This window comes from Panthera leo, chromosome D2, assembly GCF_018350215.1.
Source record: "Panthera leo isolate Ple1 chromosome D2, P.leo_Ple1_pat1.1, whole genome shotgun sequence".
Classification (NCBI taxonomy): Eukaryota; Metazoa; Chordata; class Mammalia; order Carnivora; family Felidae; genus Panthera; species Panthera leo.
In genome coordinates this window covers 18,430,686-18,453,762 of record NC_056689.1, presented here as the reverse complement: position 1 = coordinate 18,453,762, position 23,077 = coordinate 18,430,686, and the positions used below count along the sequence as shown (strand labels likewise).

Below are 23,077 nucleotides of genomic sequence, written 5' to 3'. Positions count from 1 at the left end.
ACTTACGACTCAGCCTGTCCACTGGCCTCGTTAAGTCACACTCGGTCACTTTAAAGTGGAAGGGGGGGAAACGGCATTTTTCAGCTGTATCACTTTGAAGTAAGGAGTAATATTTGGTAAAGGAAGAATGTGGCTTATACAATCATACATACGATTAAGATATCCTCACCTGGTTGCTTCGTCTAGGAGAAGGATTTTGGGATTCTGAAGAAAGAAAAACGTTAAAAAGAAAAGGAACACAATTTTATTAGGAAAACACAAACTCTCAGGAATAAAAAAAAAAAAAAAAGTACTGATACACGACACAACGGGGATGAACCTTGAAAACATTCTGCCAAGTGAAAGAAGCCAAACCCAAAATTCTACAAACTGTAGGACTCCATTGATCTCAAATGTCCAGAAAGGCAAATCCAGACAGATAGAAATTACAGTGGCGATGGCCTGGGACTAGAGGTGGGGAGAAGAAAAGCTACAAGTGTGTACAAGGGAATCTGGGGTGATAGAAATGTTCTAAAATTGGACCATGTGACAGTTGAACAATTGTAAATTTCCTAAAGGTCGCTGAAAAGTACATTTAAAACTGGTGAATTTTATGGTATGCTTCAATATAGCTGTTTTTTAAAACCTTACCTAAGAGGGCGCCGGGGTGGCTCAGTCGGTTAAGTGTCTGACTCGATTTTGGCTCAGGTCATGACCTCACGACTCGTGGGATCGAGCCCCACATCAGGTTCTGAGCTCACAGCTGGAGCCCGCTTGTGATTCTCTCTCTCTGCCCCTCCCTCCCTCTCTCTCTCTCTGTCTCCACCCCTCCCTCACTCACACACACTGTCTCTCTCTCTCAAAATAAGTAACCATTTAAAAAAAAAGTTTTAGGGGCACCTGGGTGGCTCAGTTGGTTAGATGTCGGACTCTTGATTTTGGCTCAGGTCATCTCATGGTTTGTGAGTTCAAGCCCTGCATCGAGCTCAGTGCTGTCAGCACAGAGCCCTCTTACAAATCTCTCTCTTTCCCTCAGTCTTTGCCCCCTCCCTCATCCATGCACTCTCACTCTCTCTCAAAAAATAAATGATAAATAAACTTAAACAAATTTTTTTTCATAAAAAAAGTTTTAAAAGTAAAACCTCACCTATAACCCTGAGGAGAACAGTTATACAACAAAGGGGAAGGCTATCATTTGCTAAGAAATACAATGTCTGGGGCCTTAAGCTAAAATGGCTTTCCCTCTCTTCTTAGGAGTCCTGTATAAGTATTTCCAGTCTGTACTACTATTAAGTTGAACAGGTGACTATAGACGATACAAGGAATCATACTTGTATTGTTTGATATTTTGAATTAATCACGGTTTCACTCATGAGACCGTATACTTCAGGACGGAAGGTTCATGTGCCAAACTTCTCTCCCTCCAACAACTCTAGCTTAGTCCTGGGCTCCTCATACCCAAGAAATACTTGTTAAATTGGGACGAGACGTAGCCGGTGGAACACTCCCCACCCATCTTTCACCAGAACTCTCAACCACGTACCTCGCCTCCCCCTCCAAAAAAAAACAAAAGGAAGAAGAGTAGTAAATTACAAATGATAAGCTCTCTAATTAAAAATGATAACAAGAACAACAAAAAATCCCTGCCAAGTGGCTTGAAGCTTACCTTAAGCAGAGCACGGGCAATTGCAATCCGCTGTTTCTGTCCACCTGACAATGACAATGTTTTTTTTTAAAAACTTGAAAGCCTTAACAAAAATTCTTGGTAATAGGATTTTCTGATCAGCTACGCGGCAGTTTGAAGACAGCTTCTTCCAGTTAGTCACAGCTGAGGTGGGTCGGGGGACAGAGACCTCTGTTTAAGATATACTGTCGCCTCACCAACCTCAAAATTAGTAACAAACATTATTATCATAGCTAACATTTACTGAGGAGTTCCGATGTGCCGGGCACTGTCTGAATGTGTTACGATGTTATCTCGTTCAATCTTGAAAAAACCCTATGAAGTAGATTCTGTAATCATTCCCTTTTCACGGATGAAAAACCAAGGCAGAAAATAATCAGTCTGAGGTCTATAGTTGGTAGGTGGCAGAGCGGAGGTGTGAACCAACAGCGAAGGCCTATGCTCTTAACTGCTACACGCACCGCTTCCCTTGCAGAACATCCCGTGTGGCAAGGAAACCAGAAACTCAAGACATCAAGGGGTCTCTGAACAGTATGTGAAGGGGATGGGAGCCGATACGGGCGCAGAGGGCATCCGTGGTGCTGGGGCCTGTCATTCTGCTGTTCTACCTCAGGGCGCTACTCCCGACACCTTCCGTCCTCATGCTGTCCTCTTGTCTTTCCTTTCCTGGGGGACAACAGGCACAGGGAGCAGTCTGTGTGTGTGCACAGAACAGGAGAAAACCAAAAGAATAAACCACCGGGGCGCCTGGGTGGCTCAGTCGGTTAAGTGTCCGGCTTCAGCTCAGGTCATGATTTCACAGTTTGTGAGTTCGAGCCCTGCATCAGGCTCTGTGCTGATGGCTCAGAGCCTGGAGCCTGCTTCGGATTCTGTGTCTCCCTCTCTCTCTCTCTGCTCTTCCCCCATTTGCACTTTGTCTCTCTCTCTCTCTCTCTCTCCGTCCAAATTAAATAAACATTAAAAAATCTTTTTAAAAAATATTTACTCTCTGGCCCTTTAATGAAACTCCTGGTCTAACGGGCAAAGTACAGAGTGGGGAATAAAGAATTCTTCAATTTCAGTTCTGTTCCTGATTCACAGCCTCTGCCTCCCTGGACAGATCATCTTGCTACCCTGTGTTTGTCTTCTTTTCTGCAAAATTCAAGGATTTCAAGTTGCAAAACACATTTTTTCTCAGGTGAGAAAAAAGCTGCTGTGGCTATTACTCAGTGGGACACTGCGTGGGAATCTGGGAACACCTTTGGGGTGGAAAGTGAAGGACACTGGGGAGCAGTCCACATACAGAAGAAATTTTAGAAAATGGAAAGGAAATGGAAATTGCATAAACTCTAAGGACAAGAGCCTAATTAGAAATTAATACTGCCATACGAAATGCTGGAGAGTTCTTTGGAACAGCAAGTTTTCGCTACAAAGCAGTAACAAAAAGGTACCTGAGAGGAGAACGCCCTTTTCTCCGACCACAGTGTTGAATCCTTGGGGGAAATTCCGGATGAAAGCACCTGCATTGGCTACATCAGCCACTTTTTCTATCTGCTCGGCAGTCACCGAGGAGGGGTTGTCCGCACCGTAAGCAATGTTCTCGGCAATTGAGCAAGAAAACAAAACTGGTTCCTGCAAATTGGAAATACAACATATTTATTGCAAATTTCAACACAGACTTCAAACATATCTAGTAAATATAGTGAAGCTTAATACAGTACTTATATCTAAGAAACTATTAAGTTGCTCCCCAAGAACACACAGTCGGCCGCTGAGTAACATGAGGGTTAGACGGGTGCTGATCCCCGTGCAGTCAAAAATCTGAGTATAACTTTCGACTCCCCGAAGACTTAGCCACTAATAGTCTACTGCTGACTGGAAGCCTTACTGATAACATAAAGCAGGTGATTACTATGTATCTTGTATGTTCTATGTATTCCATATCGTATTCTTCCAATAAAGCAAGCTAAAGAAAATGTTATTAGGAAATCATAAGGAAGAGAAAGCACATTCACAGTCCTGCACTATAAAAATCCACATATGAGTGGTCCCATGCAGTTCAAACCCATGTTGTTCAAGGGTCAGCTGTATACTGTTTTCTCAATTCTACTCCCTCGTTCTCCATAAATTCGCCCAGCCGACTTCTAAAAAATTCATGTTGTTCCACGAACAGGACTGATTTCATCATTATACTGCAGGAAATGAGATTCCACAGCAGGTGCCTGGCACACGGTAGATACTTCATAAATGCAAGCTCCTCCCCTTAGGAATTGTCAGGTATGGAAGATGCCGAGTCCACCTGAATTTTCCAGCTGGGGGCTTCCCACTGAGAATCAAGGGGGGAATCCATCTCTCTTCATTACTTTTAGAAATATACACAAACCAGGGTGGGGACATGACATTTTCACAGAACCCTGTGGAACAGTCCTGAGAAGCAAATAAACCTCCAGCTTCTTTTCTTCATCCCTAAACAATATGCACTGCTGGTATACTTATACAACCAAGCAACCCCCCGCCCCTGCTCCTCGCCTAGGGGAGTGGGGGCAGGGGTAAGATCTGAGGGGAGGCTCAGATATGCCTGCTGTGCACATAGCCTGGTAATAAAAATATAAACAACTGCGTCAAAAATTCCCCGCGCCAAAGGGTCTCGGGAAAACAGCCCCATCAAAGTCGCCGTATTACACTAACAATTTTGCCTCGAAATCCGCGACCTCTTTGCAAGGAGACGCCGGCTCTCGCCCGAACCTTGGCTTGCTTACTATCCCTGAAGCCCATTGTGGGAAACCGTAGACTGTGCTGGTGACAAAGACGGGAACTGTGGAGGAGTCAGTAAAACGTAGAAAAGTTCTATTGTTTTCTCCTCACCCTCTAGACTATCTGCTCTACAAAGTAACATTAGTCCCCAGCTTTTGATAAAAATCGGTTTCGATTGGATCGAGTGTTTAAGGTCTGCAGGATACAGCTCTGTTTCCAAATCTACAAAACCCGTGGGTGAGCTCAGTTCGGTACATCTGGAAAACTTCCTTCTCCTTTGGGAGGGTCAGTCTAAGGCAAAAATAAATAATAAAAGCAAAGTGAAAGGACAAGTACAATAAAAATAGAAACCTCTCTTCCTACCTGACTCACTGTCCCAATCTTGGATCTCAGCCAGACTGGATTTAGCTGACGGATATCATGGCCATCGAGACTGATAGTTCCTTGTAGAGAGGAGAGGAAAGTCACGGAGTGTCACGGGGCCAATGACTCATGACAACAGAGAAAGGATCTGGTGGAAAAATTCCACACTCGGTTCTTTCAAAGATTACAAGTACATTCAAAATCTCCAAACGGAATCTAAAATCAACATGTTTCATGGAACTTCCGTGTCTCCCATCTCCCTGCGGCGGGTAGCTGACCGGCCCGTCTCCTCGCTCAACCACGCAGCTCACTTTGCTGCAATGGCTTCCTTTCTGGAGTGACTCAGGGCCCCGCAAGAAGATGCACCTGTGCGAAACTGACTCAGGAGAGAGTTACATGGAAGGGGGCAAGCAGCGAGGTGCCCGCTGGCTGTCACAGACGCTGGCGGTGGTGGCACGGCTCTGAAGCTGGCACCTGTGACGGTGGCTGCCTCATCCTGGAGCTTGTGGGCCACGTCAGCGTCAGCAACCACCTCGAAGGCCTGGTTCTGCAGTGAAGTTACGAGACGTGTCCTGGGAGTTTAACCCCGCCAGTGATTTTTTTTTTTTTTTTGGCTCTTTTATTCTTCCTTAAAATATCTCTTCCTGCATAAACGCAGTTGGAGGAGAATCATTATCCGCCACCGAGAATCTGATACCAGAGCAGAACATCTAAATAATCAGATGTAACCCTGCGACCCTCGCTAACAGAATTAATTCTACGACGCTCAGTAATGCTTGGTGGTGACGGTGATGGTGACTCAGAAATGCCATTCCTTCTCAGTGGTGTGGGATTCTACAAGCCAGCTGTAAACGTTCGCCAACTGGCAAACATCTGAGGTCTTTGGCTTAAAAAGTACAAGTGTATATATATTTATATATAGTCTACCCAAGGCTGGGATTTATGATAAGGCAGTTTATGATAAAGAATCCACAGGCTTAATGTTCTGACTTGCTTTGCATTCACTTCACTAGGATTTTTCTCATTTCAGAATTTTATAGCAAGTAGAGTGAATCAAAACGGGGATTCCAGAGGCAAACAGTGGAGCTAACACCCATTTTAATGCAGTTGGCTATTCTGTGGGTCAGGATCCGCAAGTCAAATACTTATCTGGCACACAGCCAGCTCTCTCGTTGTTTTAACCAAAAAGCACAGCTACAAAAGCCACGAGACGTATTCATTTTAAATTAATGATGTGGTTTTTTTTACTAACAAGCGGTTGTTTTCTTGTTGAGAAACATCCTTGTTGTCTCAATCCAGAATGAAAGCCATACATAAGGACTATCTACTTCAGGCTCTGATGTAAAGAAGGATATAGACTTTATAATTATGTGTGGTGATGGATGTTAACTAGACCTTCCATAAGATATACATACAGCAAATCAGGTTGTACACCCGGAACTAATATAATATTATATGTCAATTACATCTTAATTGACAAAGGACATAAGGAAGTAAAATAACATGTTCTCTGCTCTAAAAGATGCTATGATCCAGTTAAAAACAAAATAAAAACCAGAGCGAGAAAAATCCATTAAAAAAATTCCTACTACCTCAAAATGACTTCAAGAAAGCAGTCACAAACTAGAAGTGAACCACGGACTGCCAAATCACCCGTCTGCACGCTGGCCACGGGGCAGTTCACGGGCGGATGCAGCCCGAAGGCTTCCAGAGAAGCTTTACAAGCTGAGCGGCTGGCACAGAGAGGCACTTACTCCGAGGCTGCTGGGCAGTGATGCTCTGCCACACGTGGGGCACCTTCCCGTAGCTGCGGGGCAGCCCTGCCTGTCCTCTCCCAGGATGGGGGCGTCAGAAGGAGACACCGGCACGGGAGAGGAGGCAGGATTCAGGAAGTCGCTCGGGACTTGAAGAGGCCAGACAGGAACTCTACAAACTGCCTGACGGGGCTTCTGTGTACTCTTAAGAGGGACCCCCTTGTATAGGGGCTTCCTTTCCTGGGAACAAACCCTCTGGCATCCAGAAGTCTCACACTACAAGTCGTTGCATAATTTGGTCCTCTCCCAGAACACAGGGGTAGGGGGGCTCTGGAGAGGCCTCCCACCCTACCAGGCGATGACCCACTCACCAGAAATGGGGTCATACAACCTCAGCAGGAGGGACAGCACCGTTGATTTGCCAGAACCACTTGGGCCAACCAGCGCCGTGACCGACGCTGATGGGATACAAAGGCTGAAATCCTGGAATATAGGCACCTCCGGGCGAGTGGGGTAGGCGAAATGCACGTTCCGAAACTCCAGAGTGCCCTGGAAACTTTCCTGGTTTAAAACGACCCCTTCTGAAACAAGACAGAATACGAGTTACTTAACGCAAAGATCGAACGGACAGCGGAACTCCATTCTCCCACTCGTCTGACTCCAGGCGGTGCCGGGCCACGGCCACCACACTCCCCCGGACTGTGAGCCCTTCCCGGGCAAGCCAGGAAGAGGCCTCCGTCTAACGCTCACCCGGAGCCTGCTCTGCACGCACTCTGTGCGAGGCACGATACCTCTGCGTTCGTCTGAGCCTCATGGCCCTTGATGGGCAGAGCTGACTGTCCCAGTTTTACTGACGGGACACGGAGTCTCAGAGACAACCACCTGCCCAAGCCAACGGGCAGCGGGGCTACCGTCCACCCGTAGGGCAGTCTGGTTTCGAACCCGATTGCCTTCCCCCTCTGTGCCGCCACCTCGAGTTCCTCGGGTGCAGGGTTTATCTTCTCTTCTCTAAATGTCTTGAGAGAAGGATGACAGAGGGCCGAGCATTGTACACCAGCCGCAGAGCCAGAGGGATCCGAGGGCTGCTCTGTCCTCGTATTCCTCACCCTGCCGATGACTCGGGAGAAGCCACTCCATCTCCCTCAGCCGGGCTTACTTCCTCCAGCCTGTCACACTGGAGAATACTGGGGCTGAGCAGCAGTCAGTGTCCTGGGAGTCAGCGAGTGACGGAGTGGCCACTGCTTCTGTGTCACGTAGCTCCCCGGAGCACTAGCTTCTAGAGAAGGAGTTGACGAAGGAGATGGCTCTAGCCAATTAACACCAGCATCCGCTAGCCCTACCCCCCTCCCCAAGCCAAGAAATTTGGAGGCTTTTAATGTGTGACCTGCCTTCCTTTCCCCCCTGCCCCGCCCTCGCCCCAACACAAACATCAAAAGCCCTACAGAAGACAAATCTGGCGGACTGGCCAGGGCCCTTCCCGTCTGTACCCCCGGGTGGTACTCGCTTCCTTCCTGCTGCTGGTGGTAACAAATCACCGGCAGGACTGACACACTGCATGGTCAGCCCCCACGCTTCCTTTGTCCTTCCCCTCCCACTACCTGCCCCTCTGATCACCCTTTCCGTAACGTGGCAAGGACAACATCCTTGTCATGCTCAGCCTTCACAGGTAGAGCTGGTCTAACTGTCCCAAGCCACATTTTTTTTTTTTTTAAACTGTTTAGTTATTTATTTTGAGAGAGAGAAAGAGAGAGAGCGCAAGCGAGCAAGGGAGAAGCAGAGAATCCCAAGCAGGCTCTGAGCCGCCAGCACAGAGGGGAAGGGAGGGGGTTCAAACTCGTGAACTGCGAGATCATGACCTGAGCTGAAATCAAAAGTTGGATGCTCAGCCAACCGAGCCACCCAGGCACCCCCAAAGCAACATTTGTCTAATCCCAGCAAAGAACAAACCCGTGGGATACCCACCGTCAAAAGGCAGCTCAGGCTTTCTCTCGAGGAGCTCCCAAAGGCGTCCCCCGGCACCCAGCCCTTTCATCAGCTCCGAGTAGAAAGAGCTCAGACCTAAGGACAAGAAGCAAACATACTCATCACCAATGCCAGGAAACAACCATCTGCTACAGCCCTCTGCAAACAGTAACGGTAACTTGCTTTTAATATAACATCTGTTCACTTTCAAACAGGATTTGAGGCAACTGCCTGGGAATCTGTACTCAAAATTCCCTCTATCTCATACCCTTGTTTGCCTTCAGCTTCTCCTCCTCCGATTTCACTGATTTCTAATACAGATTTCATGTTTGATTGGGAATTTACAAATGCATATAGCCACAGTAATCAACCACTGAATTAAAATCACAACGTTACAGAGAAAAGCTACCTAGTGAAAAAACAGAGCAATACAAATAGAATATAATGCTTACTTAAAAGGAATATAAAACATCCCAATATTCATTTTAAATTCATATCTGCAAAATCAAACCCCATTTCAAGCACTCGACAAATACAACTTTTACTAGGCTAAAAACTGAAAAGGAATTTGGAAAAGTTAAATTTTCCAACAATCTCTTTTTAAAGTCACCTTTGTTTTTGTTTGTTTTAATGTTTATTTATTTTTGAGAGAGAGAGAGAGACAGAGCATGAATGGGGGAGGGTCAGAGAGAGAGGGAGACACAGAATCTGAAGCAGGCTCCGGGCTTTGAGCAGCCAGCACAGAGCCTGATGCGGGGCTCGAACTCACGGACCGTGAGACCATGACCTGACCCGAGGTCGGACGCTTAACCGACTGAGCCACCCAGGCGCCCCGTGTTTGTTTGTTTTTTAAATAAGCTCCCCATGCAGCGTGGAACCCAACATGGGGCCTGAACTCAGACCCTGAGATCAATATCTGAGCTGAGATCAAGAACCGGATGCTTTACCGACTGAGACACCTAGGTACCCCAAAGTCACCTTTGAACTGTGAATGAATTAATGACTTAAAGCAAACAAACTCCAAGTACACTAGGCCATGCCAACCGCAAGAACATATACTTGTAACATGCAGTAAGGATGCCACAAAAATGCAATTCAACTATTCTTTCTAAGGTATTTTGGTGCATTTTTTGTGGAAATCTGTGCAAGATACAGTGGATTAAATTCTTCGTGTTGAATTAAAAATGCACCGGGCAGAAACAGATCCAGATAAATATAGTCCACTGATCTTTGACAAATGAGCAAAGGCAATTCAATAAAGAAAGGATGGTCTTCTCAACAAGTGGTGCTGGAAACACTGGACATCCACATGCAAAAAAAAAAAGAATCTAGACACAGACCTCATGCCCTTCACAAAAATTACTCAAAATGGATCACAGACTTCAACGTAAAAAACAAAACTATAAAATTCTTAGAAGCTAACATAGGACAAATCCTAGATGACTCTGGGCTTGGTGATGACTTTGTAGACACAACACCAAACACATGATCCATGAAAGAAAGAACTGACAAATTAGACTTCATTAAAATCAAAAACTTGTGCTCTTCAGAGAGAATGAGAAGGCAAGCCACAGACTGGGAGAAAATATTTGTAAAAGACCTAGCTGACAAAGGTATCCACGATATACAAAGAACTCTTAATACTCAACAGTAAGAAAACCACCCGATCACAAAATGGGCAGAAGACCTGAACACAAAGACCTCACTAAAGATCTACAGGTGACATCACATGTCATCGGGGGGAACGCAAATAAAACGAGATACTTCTGCACACCTAGCAGAAGGATGAAAATCCAAGAGTCTGACAACACCTGAAGCTGGCGAGGACGAAGAGCATTGGGAACTCTCATTCACTGCTGGTGGGAATGCGAGATGGCACAGCCACCTTGGAAGGCAGTTCCTTACACCGAACATACTCTTGCCTACGACCCAGCAATCTCACTCCTTTGGGTTTACCCAGAGAGGGGGAAAACTCACGTCGGCACAAAAACCTGCCTGTGGATCTTTGGAGCGTCTTTATTCATAATTGCCAAAACCTGGAAGCAATCGAGATGCCGTTCAGTAGGCGGGTGGGTAAAGAAACCGTGGTACGTCGGACGATGCAATATTAGTCCGTGCTAAAACGAAACGAGCGATCAAGTCCTGAAAGGGCACAGAGGAACACTAAATGCCACCAACGAAATGAAAGATGCCTATCTGAACTAGATGACGCTCTGGAAGAGGTGAAAGTATGGAGACAGTAAAAAGATCAGTGGTCACCAGGGGTTAAGGGAAGGGAGAATAGGCAGAGCACAGAGGACTTTTAGGGCAGTGAAAGTATTCTGTATGATACTGTAATGATAGATGCGTGTTCCAACCCATGGGATATACAACACCAGTGAACGTAATGTAAACGATGGACTTTGGACTTTGGGTGATAATCACCTGTCAGTGTTGCTTTGTCAATGATAACAAATGTGCCGCTCTGGTGGGGGATGCTGATGGGGAGGCTGTGCTCGCGTAGAGGCAGGGAACATGTGGGAACTCCCTATACTCTCTGCTTAATCTTGTTGTGAACCTAAAATTCCTCTAACAAATCTTCTATTAATAAAAAAGAAAAAAAAAGAAAAAAGGAGGGAAGGAGTTGGAGTTAGTTCAACATAGTGAAAATAAAAACAAAGCAAAATGGCCCCGGATACACAACACGTGGTCCACCCATACAACGGAGTATTATTCAGCCGTGAAAAGGAAGGAAGGACCAAAGCACGCTACAATGTGAGCGAATTGTGAAAACGTGCTGAGTGAAACAAGCCAAACATACAAGGCCGCATATTATGTGATTCCTTTTATGCGAACTCCAGTAAAGACGGGAAGACACAAAGCAAACTGTGGTTGCCAGGGGCTGGGGGAGGGAGGGATATGGAAACCGACTGCTTAACGAGTATGGGATTTTCTTTTTGGGCTGGGGGGGGGGGGGTGACGAAGATATTTCGGAACCAAGGGGAGGCGGTGGTTGCATAACCCTGTGAATGTACAAAATACCACCGGACTGTAGACTTTAAAACGGTTCACGTTACGTTAGGTGAATTTCACCTCAATAAAAATAAATAAGAAACGAGATATTGGGGTTCGCTAGGTAGATGTAAGGGCATTCTCTGGCACAAAACAAACAAGCATGCTTTTCTTCAAACAGCCCTTCTGATCCTCTCTCGAATGTACATAGAATTTGTTGTATTTGTTTTTCAGTATGCTATTCTAAGCAGAAAACATCTAAACATTCTTTAACATTTAATTATTAAATACATTCTAATCAACAAAATAGAATTTCTTGCTTACGGATTCATCATGCGATTATTTTCAACAGTGAGCTTCACAAAAACATTTAAAATCTGTTTCAGCTTCTTGAATCAAGTTCCTATAGCCTTAAGTACCTATCTAGGTTGTAAATGTGGGGAAACCGTGTGGTCACAGATCCCCACCCATCTACCCACACCTTTTCTCCTCCCTCCGGCCCCAGATGGCAGGTATTGTATCAGGCAGTGACCAGAGGTCATGGGACAGCCTGTGGTTCAGAAAGCAAAGTTACCCTCAAACCTCGAGCACAGACAAAGCCTCAGCAGCAGCTTCCGTAACTGGGGGAGGGAATTAACTCCCGGTCAGTCACCCGGTACACCGTGTTTCCCACCTACTCCTGTATAAGACACAGCTGCGAACTTGTCAGGACAAAAACTAAGGCAGTGAAGACCCCAAAACAAAGCTTCTGTCGGGTCAAGAATTTTGGAGAAAAGCAGGTGCGAGGAGCGGAGGGACTAAGAAAGATCAAAGCAGCTTGTGGCAGAAAACAGAAGATTGGGGGAGGCTGGGGAGGACAGCAGACTGCAGTCAAGCGTGGGATGTGAAAGAAAGGCCGCATAGAGGGTAAGTGGTAGAAGGTAAATCCACCGTCGGGCAGGACAGAAGACTGAAGGAACACAACCACCCAGGTGTGAGACCCTGTGGCCCAGCAGGCTCATCCCAGGGGTGGAGAGGAGAGCAACCCCACCTCACCGGGTCCTCTCGAACTGACCCTCTCACTTCCCAAGTCACTTAGCACCCTGACCGGTCTGAATCAGGTTTTTCTTCCAGAGCAGCCCGCAGAACTAACATGCTCTTTTCAGGGATCTCTCAAAATCTCAGTCCAGAAAATATCCTCACTTGCCTGCCAACGTCTAAGGAAAAGCCTCTAGCTTTAACCCTGAAAATAAAAGTCTTGGGTTGAGATGCCACGGTGGGATACCAGAGTTCCGCTGGCCAGACCTCAAGCTATTTATCTAACCTTTCTATCTCAGTTTTCAGGGAAGGAGGAAAACAAAAGGCAGGAAATCATTTGTCCCCTGTTGGCTGGGCATGCAGGCGAGGTACAGGAAAGAAAACTTTCATAGACTTCACACAGCTCTGTCTCCAAGAACTTGCTTCCCTTTGGCCAGGATTCAACAACAGAAGCTGAACTTCGAGAGATTCTGGACCAAGGCAAGCGACTCTGCTTCACGCACTTTCTGATTTATACTTACGACTATTCATCAGTTTTGAATGTGGTTGACTTGGTACAAAAGGAATTTTATTTCACGGTGATTTGTCAGTCGGGTAACTACCAGAGCCACAGGAACCGTGGGTTTTGTGTGCACACCTGTTCAGTACTGTCCTTCCTTCCACCTCCTAGGTCCCAGAGCCCCCACCTGCTGGTCCCACCTCCTAGGACCAGAGCCAGCAAGCTGTGTTAACATACAAGTTGGAAAATACGGCTCCAGTATGACCCTGAGCTCAATGAGCCACAAGAGGCCTATGAAAATCCTCACCTTCCCAGCCAAGGAGCTGCTCACCTACATGGCAAGATCGCACCCATATCTTTACATCTTCTTTCAGAGGCAATTTGGACTAACATTCTAGGAAATGTTTTTTTCAGTTGAAGTTAACTGACGAGAGGTGGTGTAATGGCAAAGTTAAATTATTACTGCAGAGACAATAAGCTGAGTTTTAATTTGTAACTCCCAAGCCTATTTAAATTATATACCTCCAATGCTTAATCCAACCCAGAAAGCATACATTAGGAAGGAAGAGAGTTCACCCACGGTCATGTGGGCACTGCCCATCAGCAGCCCTCCTTTGTACAGGACAGAAAGCACAATCAGGTTCCCGGAGAGCCCCGTCTGTCAAATGAAGAAAATGAAGACACCTCAGGTAGGAGCCAGAAACCTAAATGCAAAAAGCGTAAACATGGCCTATAGTCTCTTTTTTGCATTTAACTATCACAACAAGGTTTTCCCAGAACACTAAGTTTTAATCTGAATTTCAAATAAAAAACTACTTTGGAAAGATCACAGTATTGAAGGAAATGATCTCATCAACGTGAAAACCTAGAAGCTAAGTCACCCATCAGATTCCTATTTTACTCAACGGACTCGGTTTGCAAAGGAAAACACGATATTAAGGCCTCCCTGCCTAACAACAAGACGAATGCACAGCAAGCATATGCATTTATGTATCTTAATGTGATGCCCTGAGCAAAGGCTAGACAAGAAGTTGGAGTCCTGTCTCTGATCTGCCTTGAGCTTTGTTAGGTACATGGTCTTTGGTAATGCTGCCTCATCTGGGCCTGTTTCCTCTGTGTCCCTAAATCATGACCATTACTGAATCACCTCTGAAGTTCTTTCCCATTTGAACATGGTATAGATTTCCCGCTCGTGGTGATTTTCTAGTTCAGTGTTGTATTTGAGTTCATTGCGATCAATGAGATCATTTTTGTCATACTTTTTTCTTGAAACACACTGAAGTTATTTCGGTTAATCCCCAGTGGGTCTCAAACTGCCTGCATCAGAAGCGACCTGGGGGCCTGTTAAAACAGATTGTGGCTGGGCGCAGCCCCAGAGCATTGGATTTGTAGGCCTGGGGTGCAGCTGAGGGTCTACACTTCTAGACAGTTCCCCGGTGAGGCGGACGTGGCTGGTCTGGGCCATGTTGGGGATCTGCCTGCCCCCACGCGTGTTGGTCTCATCGCCCACCGCCGCTTAGTCCCATGTAGTGGTTTCCTCTTCTTTCACAAAAATGAACTCTCAGAACTAATCTTGAAGTGGAACAGAATTATTTTCTATTTACGGCAAAGTCAAGGGAATACAAATCTGTTTCAGTCGTAACATCTGTCCTTTGCACTCTTTTCAAAATGATCTACTTACTGCTCCAAAGAAGCCAGCCCGAGCAAACGCCTCTTTCCTTGCCAACCGCATCACGTGGTCCACTTTGCTGGTGTATTTCTCTATTTCTGTTATTTCTTTCCCAAAAGCTCGAACAGTTCTTATATTTCCAATACTTTCCTCAGCTAGCTGGGAGAATAATAAATACATTTCAGGGGAGGAAAGTCACATTCCAAGATTTCTAGAGCTAAGTTAAAATGGGGCTCTCATTTTTAAGACATTAAAAATAGATTACAAAGCAGAGTATATGAACAATTTTATTTTGGGAAACAAATATATTTTTGTTATATTTACACATTTACACGCCATATATATGTAGATAGAAAGGCAAATGGGGGCTAATAGATACTGAAGTATATATATATTTTTAAAGTTGACTTATTTTGAGAGAGACAGAGAGAGTACGAGCAGGGTAGGGGCAGAGAGAGAGAGAGAGAGAGGAGATACAGAAAGAATCCCAAGTAGGCTCTGTGTGGTCAGTGCAGAGACCAGCGCGGGGCTCGAACTCACAAAACTGTGAGATTGTGAGTCGAAATCAAGAGTTGGATGCTTAACCGACTGAGCCACCCAGGTGCCCTGTGAAATATATTTTTATACAGAGAAAAAGATAGATAAAAAGGATAGACTCCAAAAATGTTAATACCATTCATTCTGAGAGGTAGAGTTATATGTGTTATTTTTTCTCTTGATATTTTCAAGTTCTCAATTATAAACACCCATGTTTTTTGTAACATGAAAATGTAACAGCTATGTTTAATTTTTAAAAAATGCAATACTGGATAGCATTGCAAAGCTTCACTTATCAATTAACGAAGGACAGAATGTCACACAGACACTATTTTCAAAATATAATGAGCTTTTCGATCCTATAAGAAACAGTGATGGTAAAGAACTAGAGAGTTCACACAATGTTTAGTCAAGTGGGATGTACTTCAAGGTGTGGGTAGTAATCTAGTCTAGAAGGCAGGGTATTTTAGGTTTCTAGGATTCTAGCCTATTCTAGAAGGATAGAATCTATAGGATTCTAGCCTATAGAAACCTAGTCTGGGTTTCTAGCCTTCTTGAGGGCTCCCTTAAGGAAAAGTTCAGTACTTTTTTGAAAAGCAGAAGCACATCTCCTCCAAGCGGAGACCACGTAAGGGAGGGGCTTTTACCTGAGTGGTCTGTGCCAGGGAATCCTGCATAACTTTGGTTAGCTTCTGTAGGTAACGTCCATAAATCACAGCAAGGATGGATATTGGAGGCACCACACTCAAAACAAAAGTGGCCAGTTGAGGTGAGACATAAAACTGTCAACAACAAAAGCCAAAAGGTGTTAGGTGTTTGTTACATAGAGCAGCAAGACACTTTCATTACCTACTACAGGTGTGTGTGTGTGTGTGTGTGTGTGTGTGTTATTCAGACACCTTCAAGCTTCATAAAACCCCCTGAGTACTGAGCACACCACACAGGGGTAATACGGACAAAGCTGCTGAAGAAAGGATGGAAATATTTTACCGTCCAGTGCTGGACCACAGCCGGTACAGTGCTGTGTGCACATTAGACCATGCTGTCCAACGAGAGAGGGGGGGAAGGCAGGACAGGAGTGAAGGAAGGAGGCCCAGGCTGCTCCACGCTGGCCAGACCACACCAGGAATTCTGTGTTCAAGTCTGGATCCCCTCTAAGGCACTGAATGACCAGAGCAACGTCGCACTGAAATGGCCAAGACGGCAAAGACACCACAAAACCCCGTATCAATCGACGATCAGGTGAAAGTAGGACTAACAAGTGGAAGAAGAGCTGGAGCTGTTTCCAGGGCTCAGAGGACTGAAGTCTCGGCAGGAGGGATGTGGACTCAACCTAAGAAGTTTCTAGCAACTGGAGCTGCTCAAGGAGGAAATAATCAACTTCTATAGACATGACATAATGGGGTTCCTGCCAACCCTGCAGTTCGGTGATTGGATTTTCAATGGTACCAGCGTCTCTTCAACAAATGGTTAAAATCCGCCAAATCTCAGGGGCGCCTGGGTGGCGCAGTCGGTTAAGCGTCCGACTTCAGCCAGGTCACGATCTCGCGGTCCGTGAGTTCGAGCCCCGCGTCAGGCTCTGGGCTGATGGCTCGGAGCCTGGAGCCTGTTTCCGATTCTGTGTCTCCCTCTCTCTCTGCCCCTCCCCCGTTCATGCTCTGTCTCTCTCTGTCCCAAAAATAAATGAAAAACGTTGAAAAAAAAAAAAATTTAAAATCCGCCAAATCTCATCTGCACGGGAAATAGTATAGTCGGCATGAGGCTTTCTTAAAACGCTGAGGAAAAGTCGCAGACCGAAACGTACAGTGATAAACGGATCAGCCAATCGTTCATTCAACAGCCCGTTACTGAACGCCTACAGACAGCTCACACTATTCCAGGCCCCTGGGAGACAGCTGATCCATGTGGAGTTTTATCAGAGTGACAGCTAGATAGCAGATGGGTAAAAGAGAGAGACACACAGAGGATAACTGCAGGTGTAATAGGGTCTTACAAGGGCAAGTGCCCAAAGGCCCTGAGGCAGGAAGGTGGTTGGCACCTTTGACCACTTATGGACCGATCCACCCTGAGCACACAGGCCGTGCAGTCCAGCAGGTCACCTGCAGGCCATGTGCAGGGCCAGGGATGCAATCAAGGCAGGCCTCACAGTTCCGGGGCCTGAATCCGACAGAGCTCAAGCAAACCAACTGCATGGGGCGTCCTCTGCGGTGGGGCCGGAATAGCCATCAGAATGTCTCGGCACCACCCACCTCTCTCTGCTCTGGTTCCGTGCTTGGTAGTAAGTCTTTGAAGCCTAACGCAGGGTCCTGTCACCAAAAAAGGAGCATTTGGAAGAGCAGGAACACACATTTTTTTTTTTTAACGTTTATTCATTTTTGAGAGACGGAGAGAGACAGAGCACGAGTGGGGAAGGGGCAGAGAGAGGGAGACACAGACTCTGAAGCAGGCTCCAGGCTCTCAGCTGTCGGCACAGAGCCCGACACGGGGCTCGAACTCACAAACTGCAAGGCCCTGACCTCAGCCGAAGTCGGACACTCAACCGACCGAGCCACCCAGGCGCCCCAGGAACACACATCTTACTGTAGGAAGGAAGATCCCGTAATGTAAATTACTAAACTTGCAGTCTGGTATAGACATTACTAGGTTCTTGTCAGCAGACTTATCAGAGGTCAGGTCCAGGGAGCTTGTGAGAAACTAAGGCTACTCTTGTTCCTCCAGGGCTAAAGACCAGGTCCCAGGTGATGCCAACTCATGAGGCTGAATGTTGGTGCCCTCCCCAAATTTATATGCTGAATTCTTAACCCTAGTGTGGCTATATTTGGAGATGGGGCTTCTAAGGAAGTAATTAAAGTGAAATGAGGTCATAAGGGTAGGGCCCTGATGAGATCAGGGTCCTTAAGAAAAGAGACCCCTAAGAGTCTCTAAGAACCTGCACGCAAGCGCTGAGGAAAGGCCATGTGACCACCCATCAAGATGGCGGCCACCTACAAGCCAAGCCAATAGAAGAGACTCACAACGAACCAACTTGGCCAGCACCTTGACCTTCGACTCCAACCTCTAGAATTGTAAGAAGTAAATCTCTGTCGGTTATGTCACCCGCTCTGTGGTACTTTGTTAAGACAGCCTGAGCAGACTAAGGCCCCTTCTGATTAGCCATCGGACTTATTCTGAACTGTCTGAAACTGTTACAGGAAGAGGTTCCCAACTTTTCCTGAGCCCCAGAACTATTGATATTTAGGAATGATGCTTTAGTGCAGGATGGGTCTTCTTGAGAAAACACGGGATTTCACAGCGGCTTTTCATAAATCAGATCTTACCGGCTCAGGTTGGCAGTACGTCCTTCTGCTCTGGACTGAGCGCTGCGTGGCCGCAAAGAGGACAAAAACCCAAGCTGCTCCACCTGGGAGATGGGATCAATTAGAATCTTCACTCTGGGGATCTAGGACTGCACTGCTCACAATGATAGGGCCACATGGCCACTGATCACTGCAAATGGAGCCAGTGTGACTGAGAAACTGAATCCCTAAATTTGTTTAGCTTTCACTAAAATTTAAACTTAAAAACCAATATTTCATTTCTATTCAGTTATTGGTCAAGTTTAGGTCAAGTTCTGGCATGTCAATCTACCTTTTCAATGGCAAATGTTATGACATCTAAATACAGCTGAAATATTTCCAATGCAAATTTAGCATCTGGATTGAGATGCTCCATGAGTATAAAATACACATTGGATTTTGAAATCTTAACATGAAAAAATAATATTAAATATCAGATTAATAATTGTTACAAAAATTACATGTGGAACTGATGCTTTGTTATGCTGGATTAAGTAAAATACATTATTAAAATTAATCTCATCTTGGGGCATCTGGGTGGCCCAGTCAGTTAAGCATCTGACTTCGGCGCACAGTTTGTGAGTTCGAACCCCACGTCAGGTTCTGCGCGGACAGTGGAAACTCTGCTTCCGATTCTCTGTCTCCCTCTCTCTCTGCCCCTCCCCTGCTTGCTCTCACTCTCGCTCTCTCTTAAGAATAACAAATAAACATTTAAAAAATCATTTCTTTCTGCTTTTTACATTGTGTCTACTAGAGGGGCGCCTGGGTGGCTCGATCAGTTAAGTGTCAGAGTCTTGACTTCAGCTCGGGTCAGGATCTCACGGTGCGTGAGATCGAACCCTGCTTTGGGGTCTGCGCTGACAGCACAGAGCCTGCTTGGGATTCTCTCTCCCTCTCTCTCTCTGCCTCTCCCCTGCTCGCACTCTCTCTCTTTCTCTCAAAATAAATAAATAACATTTAAAAATAATAATAAAATGTGGCTACTAGAAAGTTTAAAATGACCTATGTAGTTTGCATTACATTCTAGTGGCCAGCAGCACAGGTCTGAACAGAAACAGGGTTTGAAGAGGCGAGGCAAACAGACGACGGTGCTCAAGCCACCCGGTTAAGGCAGGAAAAGGGGCTGCGGGAGTAGAGAGGGCTCACTTCAGTGGAGTACAGACCCACTCGTGTACAGGATAGAATTTATCGTCTTCCTTATGAAGAGGAAAGGAAACCATCCCTTGGTCTTGTCAAGACAGCAATAGCAGCTTTACTGCATTTTTTGGTGTGGGCCACGGGGAGGCGGGTGGAATGCAACTTACTTACCTTTCCTCTAACACACAGCTTGGTGCTCAAAGCGCTCCTTCCACCTGTTGCTTTTTTCAGCAACATTCTTTCACACATTCTTAGAAAACCCAGGCAATAATGCAATCTTTCCTAAATGTTAATGGTGCATGCTCCAGATAAGAAGTCATCCTGGAGAAATGAAGGGTGCAGGAGGCCGCACAGGAGGATGCAAGCCCCACATCCCCCGTGCCTCTGTGGCAGCACTCCTGGCTAAGTGGCTTACGGGGCGATGAGAACAGCTCAGCTAGAGCTCATCCCCTGACTGAGAGGCCCGGCACAGGCCAAAGCCCTGACCAGAAGGCGCCGATGCCAGCCAGGCCGACGTACCATCATGCCAATGCCAATGGAAGCCTGGGCCCCGGCCCTGAGCCCATCCGACAGGTTTTCTGTAATTGAGCGCCCCAGGAGTGCGGTGTCCGAGGAGAGGCGGTTAATCAATTCTCCAGTGCGAGTCTTGTCGAAGAAAGCAACCTCCTGCCTCAGAAGAGAGGAGAATAACGAAGCCCTCAACCTATTCACAATGCGCTGACCTGCAAAAGCAAAGAAGAACGGCATCAGCTTGGGTCGAGCCAGCTAACAGGCAGCGGCTCGGGCCGCTGTCGTCAACCTCCTCCCAGCACGTCTGGGGCCCTGCGTCCACCTGCCGGCAACAGGCCCCTCTGAGCCCCAGCACACTGACACGCACACACTGGTAACGAGCACTCTTTCTGCCTCAGGAACCGTGTGGAGACCGTGGATGCGCAGGAGGGGATCTGGGGATAAAACAGAGGATCGCTGATCGCTGAGAGACATTTAAAACAGTGCTATTTACAAATAAGGCTTCCTACGCTAACTTCCCCAAAGCTGATTCTGTTCCCCCTTGGCAATCCTTTTCTGTGCTGAGCTCGGCAACGGCAAGGGCCGGTTAATCATCCGCAGAGCGTTTTATGAGCTAAGTGGCGAGCAGCCGACGGAAGAGTCGGGCACCCCGGGCTCTGTGATTTCTGTGGTTGTCACCGGCCTGTTAACAGCCAGGCCTCGTCACGGAAAGGCTGTAAAACACCATCGCCCCAGTGCCCACTGGAGGGGAAACACAAACACGGAGCATGCGAGATTTCCACAGCTCCCTGGAGAAGGCTCAGAACTCCAGCCTCCTGTCCACGGGCCGCGCCCGCGAACCTCCCGTAAGACAGGCGGCTTCCCTCCCTTCCACCCACGTACCAGGGGAGCTGAGAAGTGAGTGCCGGATCGAAAAATATTCGTAGCTCCCACGTCTGGCCAGACATGGGGCTTTGTCCCCGCTGGATGGGACTGTGGGAAAAGAGGAACAGGGGGCCCGGAGCACACGAAACCCCACGTGAGCCCCAGTGCGAATCCTCTGGAACGCCTCGCTCGGCAAGATGAGGGCCCTTTTACCTGAAGTCTGCATGAGGTAGACGCGAACAGTGTTTGCAGCAGCACCGCACAGGAACACGCCGCTGAGCGCCAGGCAGAGGCGGGTCAGGGTATAGCTGTAGTCCACGGTGGGGTTTGTGTAAATGACATCGATGATCTTCCCCAGGAAGAAGGGAGCGGACATGGTGATGACACTGGACATGGCCAGAAACCCAACTGCAGCTAGAAAACACAGGAAGTTCTCAGGCCCGGGGGTGCTTTGGCGAGGGGCGGGGCGCCGAATTCACCAAGCGTCTTGCCCGCAGCAGCTGTTCAGAGCGTGCGCTGCTCAGAGCTTGCGCAGAGCAGGTGCTGCGAGTTTCCTTCTTTCAGCTCCCGGACCCTTGACTAAAGGCAAGAACCAAGGAGCTTCCAGGGACAGAGTGAGGAGGGTGACCGAGCATACCCAAGTAGCCAGAGAAGATGACTTTTGCTTTTACCCAGGTTTGATCCTGTCTTCCTTGCCAGGAATATCCAAGAGCTGACTGTGAAAATCTGAAAATCCGTTCTGGCCTCCCTCCCTGCCGCTTGATCTTGGTGTTTATCTCAGATGAGATTTTTCCTACATTCATGCTACACATGGTTATTCCCTGGCATCTGAACTGTATCTTCGCTTGAAGATCAAGCAATGCAGGTCAATCTCTGAATTATGTATAGAATTTCAAAACTTTAAATAACCTTTGGAAAGCAGTTGCTGTCATCCATGACACATGTGGTATGTTCCCTCTTAATCTTACTGCTTTGGGGAATAAAGCACCAGAGTACTGGCATGATAGGACAATAGATAATAACACAATTGTTCATCCGTCTAAAAAACAGTGGGATAGAGTCTTAACAGAAAGGAAGATACTGAGAAAACCCAATCAGGAACAACACATAAAACAGGTAAGTGCATTCATAATAAGGGAGTGCAAATCTACACTACAAAGGTATTCCAGTTTTCATCTACTGGATTGGCAAAAATCAGAGATCGATAACACACTGTGCTGGAAGAAGCTGTAGGAAAAGGGGCATTTGCACTGTTAGTGGGTGTGCAAAGTGGTACAAATGCAACGGAGAGTGATGCGATCATACCGGTTAAAATGTGAATGTACATTCCCTTTGATCCAGCAATTCTGCCTCTAAGATTCTAACTTCTATGTGTACTCCCCTAAGTGTATGCAAAACATGTACCCTCACGGATGTTCGTTACAGCATCACTTATACCAGCGGAACATCCACAAATGGGGAACAAGTTAGATCAATAAAGGAGCATTTATTTTCTGAGTGTTACACAGTTATTAAAAAGAATGGGGCAACTCTATAGGTATTGACGTCACCAAGCTACAATATTAGTGAAAGCAGCCCAGGACCCGGATGTTAACATTTTCTTGTTGGTTTCGAAGTTTGCATACACACAGGACAACTCCAGGAGAGTAATCAGACGCAGGCAACAAAAGTTCCTTCTTAAGACCAGGGTGACTGGGGGACAGGGTATGTGCTACTGCGTACTTTTGAGCTTGGTCCTATTAGGAACCCACCTAGTACCACCACTATAAAGTCAGTGGCGAGGCTCCTAGATGAACACGATATGGACTGAACCCCAGGAGATGGGAGCTCTCACACCCTGCAAGTAGCAATTGCTTCCTTGGTGTTTTGTCTAATGCTAACACTGCAGTTAAAGGTATTACTTTCACGTAACCTCAATAAAAAGAATACAGATTGTATTATTTACAATACCAAGTGTCCATCCACAGATGAATGGGTAGTGTGGTACACGCGCATGCATGTGCGCGCACACACACACACACACACACACACACACACACAGTG

The 23,077-nt window shown here is 46.6% G+C and overlaps 1 protein-coding gene across 1 annotated transcript in view; it reads right to left on the bottom strand.

The window, feature by feature from the left end:
• The window catches only part of ABCB10 (ATP binding cassette subfamily B member 10), a 34,159-nt gene that overhangs the window by 2,145 nt on the left and 8,937 nt on the right, over positions 1–23,077 (bottom strand). Inside the window, exons 2-12 of the mRNA XM_042908059.1 lie at positions 21,248–21,448; positions 20,180–20,382; positions 15,836–15,970; positions 14,664–14,810; positions 13,505–13,640; positions 8,476–8,571; positions 6,885–7,094; positions 4,760–4,839; positions 3,094–3,274; positions 1,646–1,689; positions 170–204 (exon numbers count right to left, since the gene is read on the bottom strand). Coding sequence (XP_042763993.1) covers positions 170–204; positions 1,646–1,689; positions 3,094–3,274; positions 4,760–4,839; positions 6,885–7,094; positions 8,476–8,571; positions 13,505–13,640; positions 14,664–14,810; positions 15,836–15,970; positions 20,180–20,382; positions 21,248–21,448 — 1,468 coding nt within the window. The remainder of the gene's footprint in view (positions 1–169; positions 205–1,645; positions 1,690–3,093; positions 3,275–4,759; positions 4,840–6,884; positions 7,095–8,475; positions 8,572–13,504; positions 13,641–14,663; positions 14,811–15,835; positions 15,971–20,179; positions 20,383–21,247; positions 21,449–23,077) is intronic.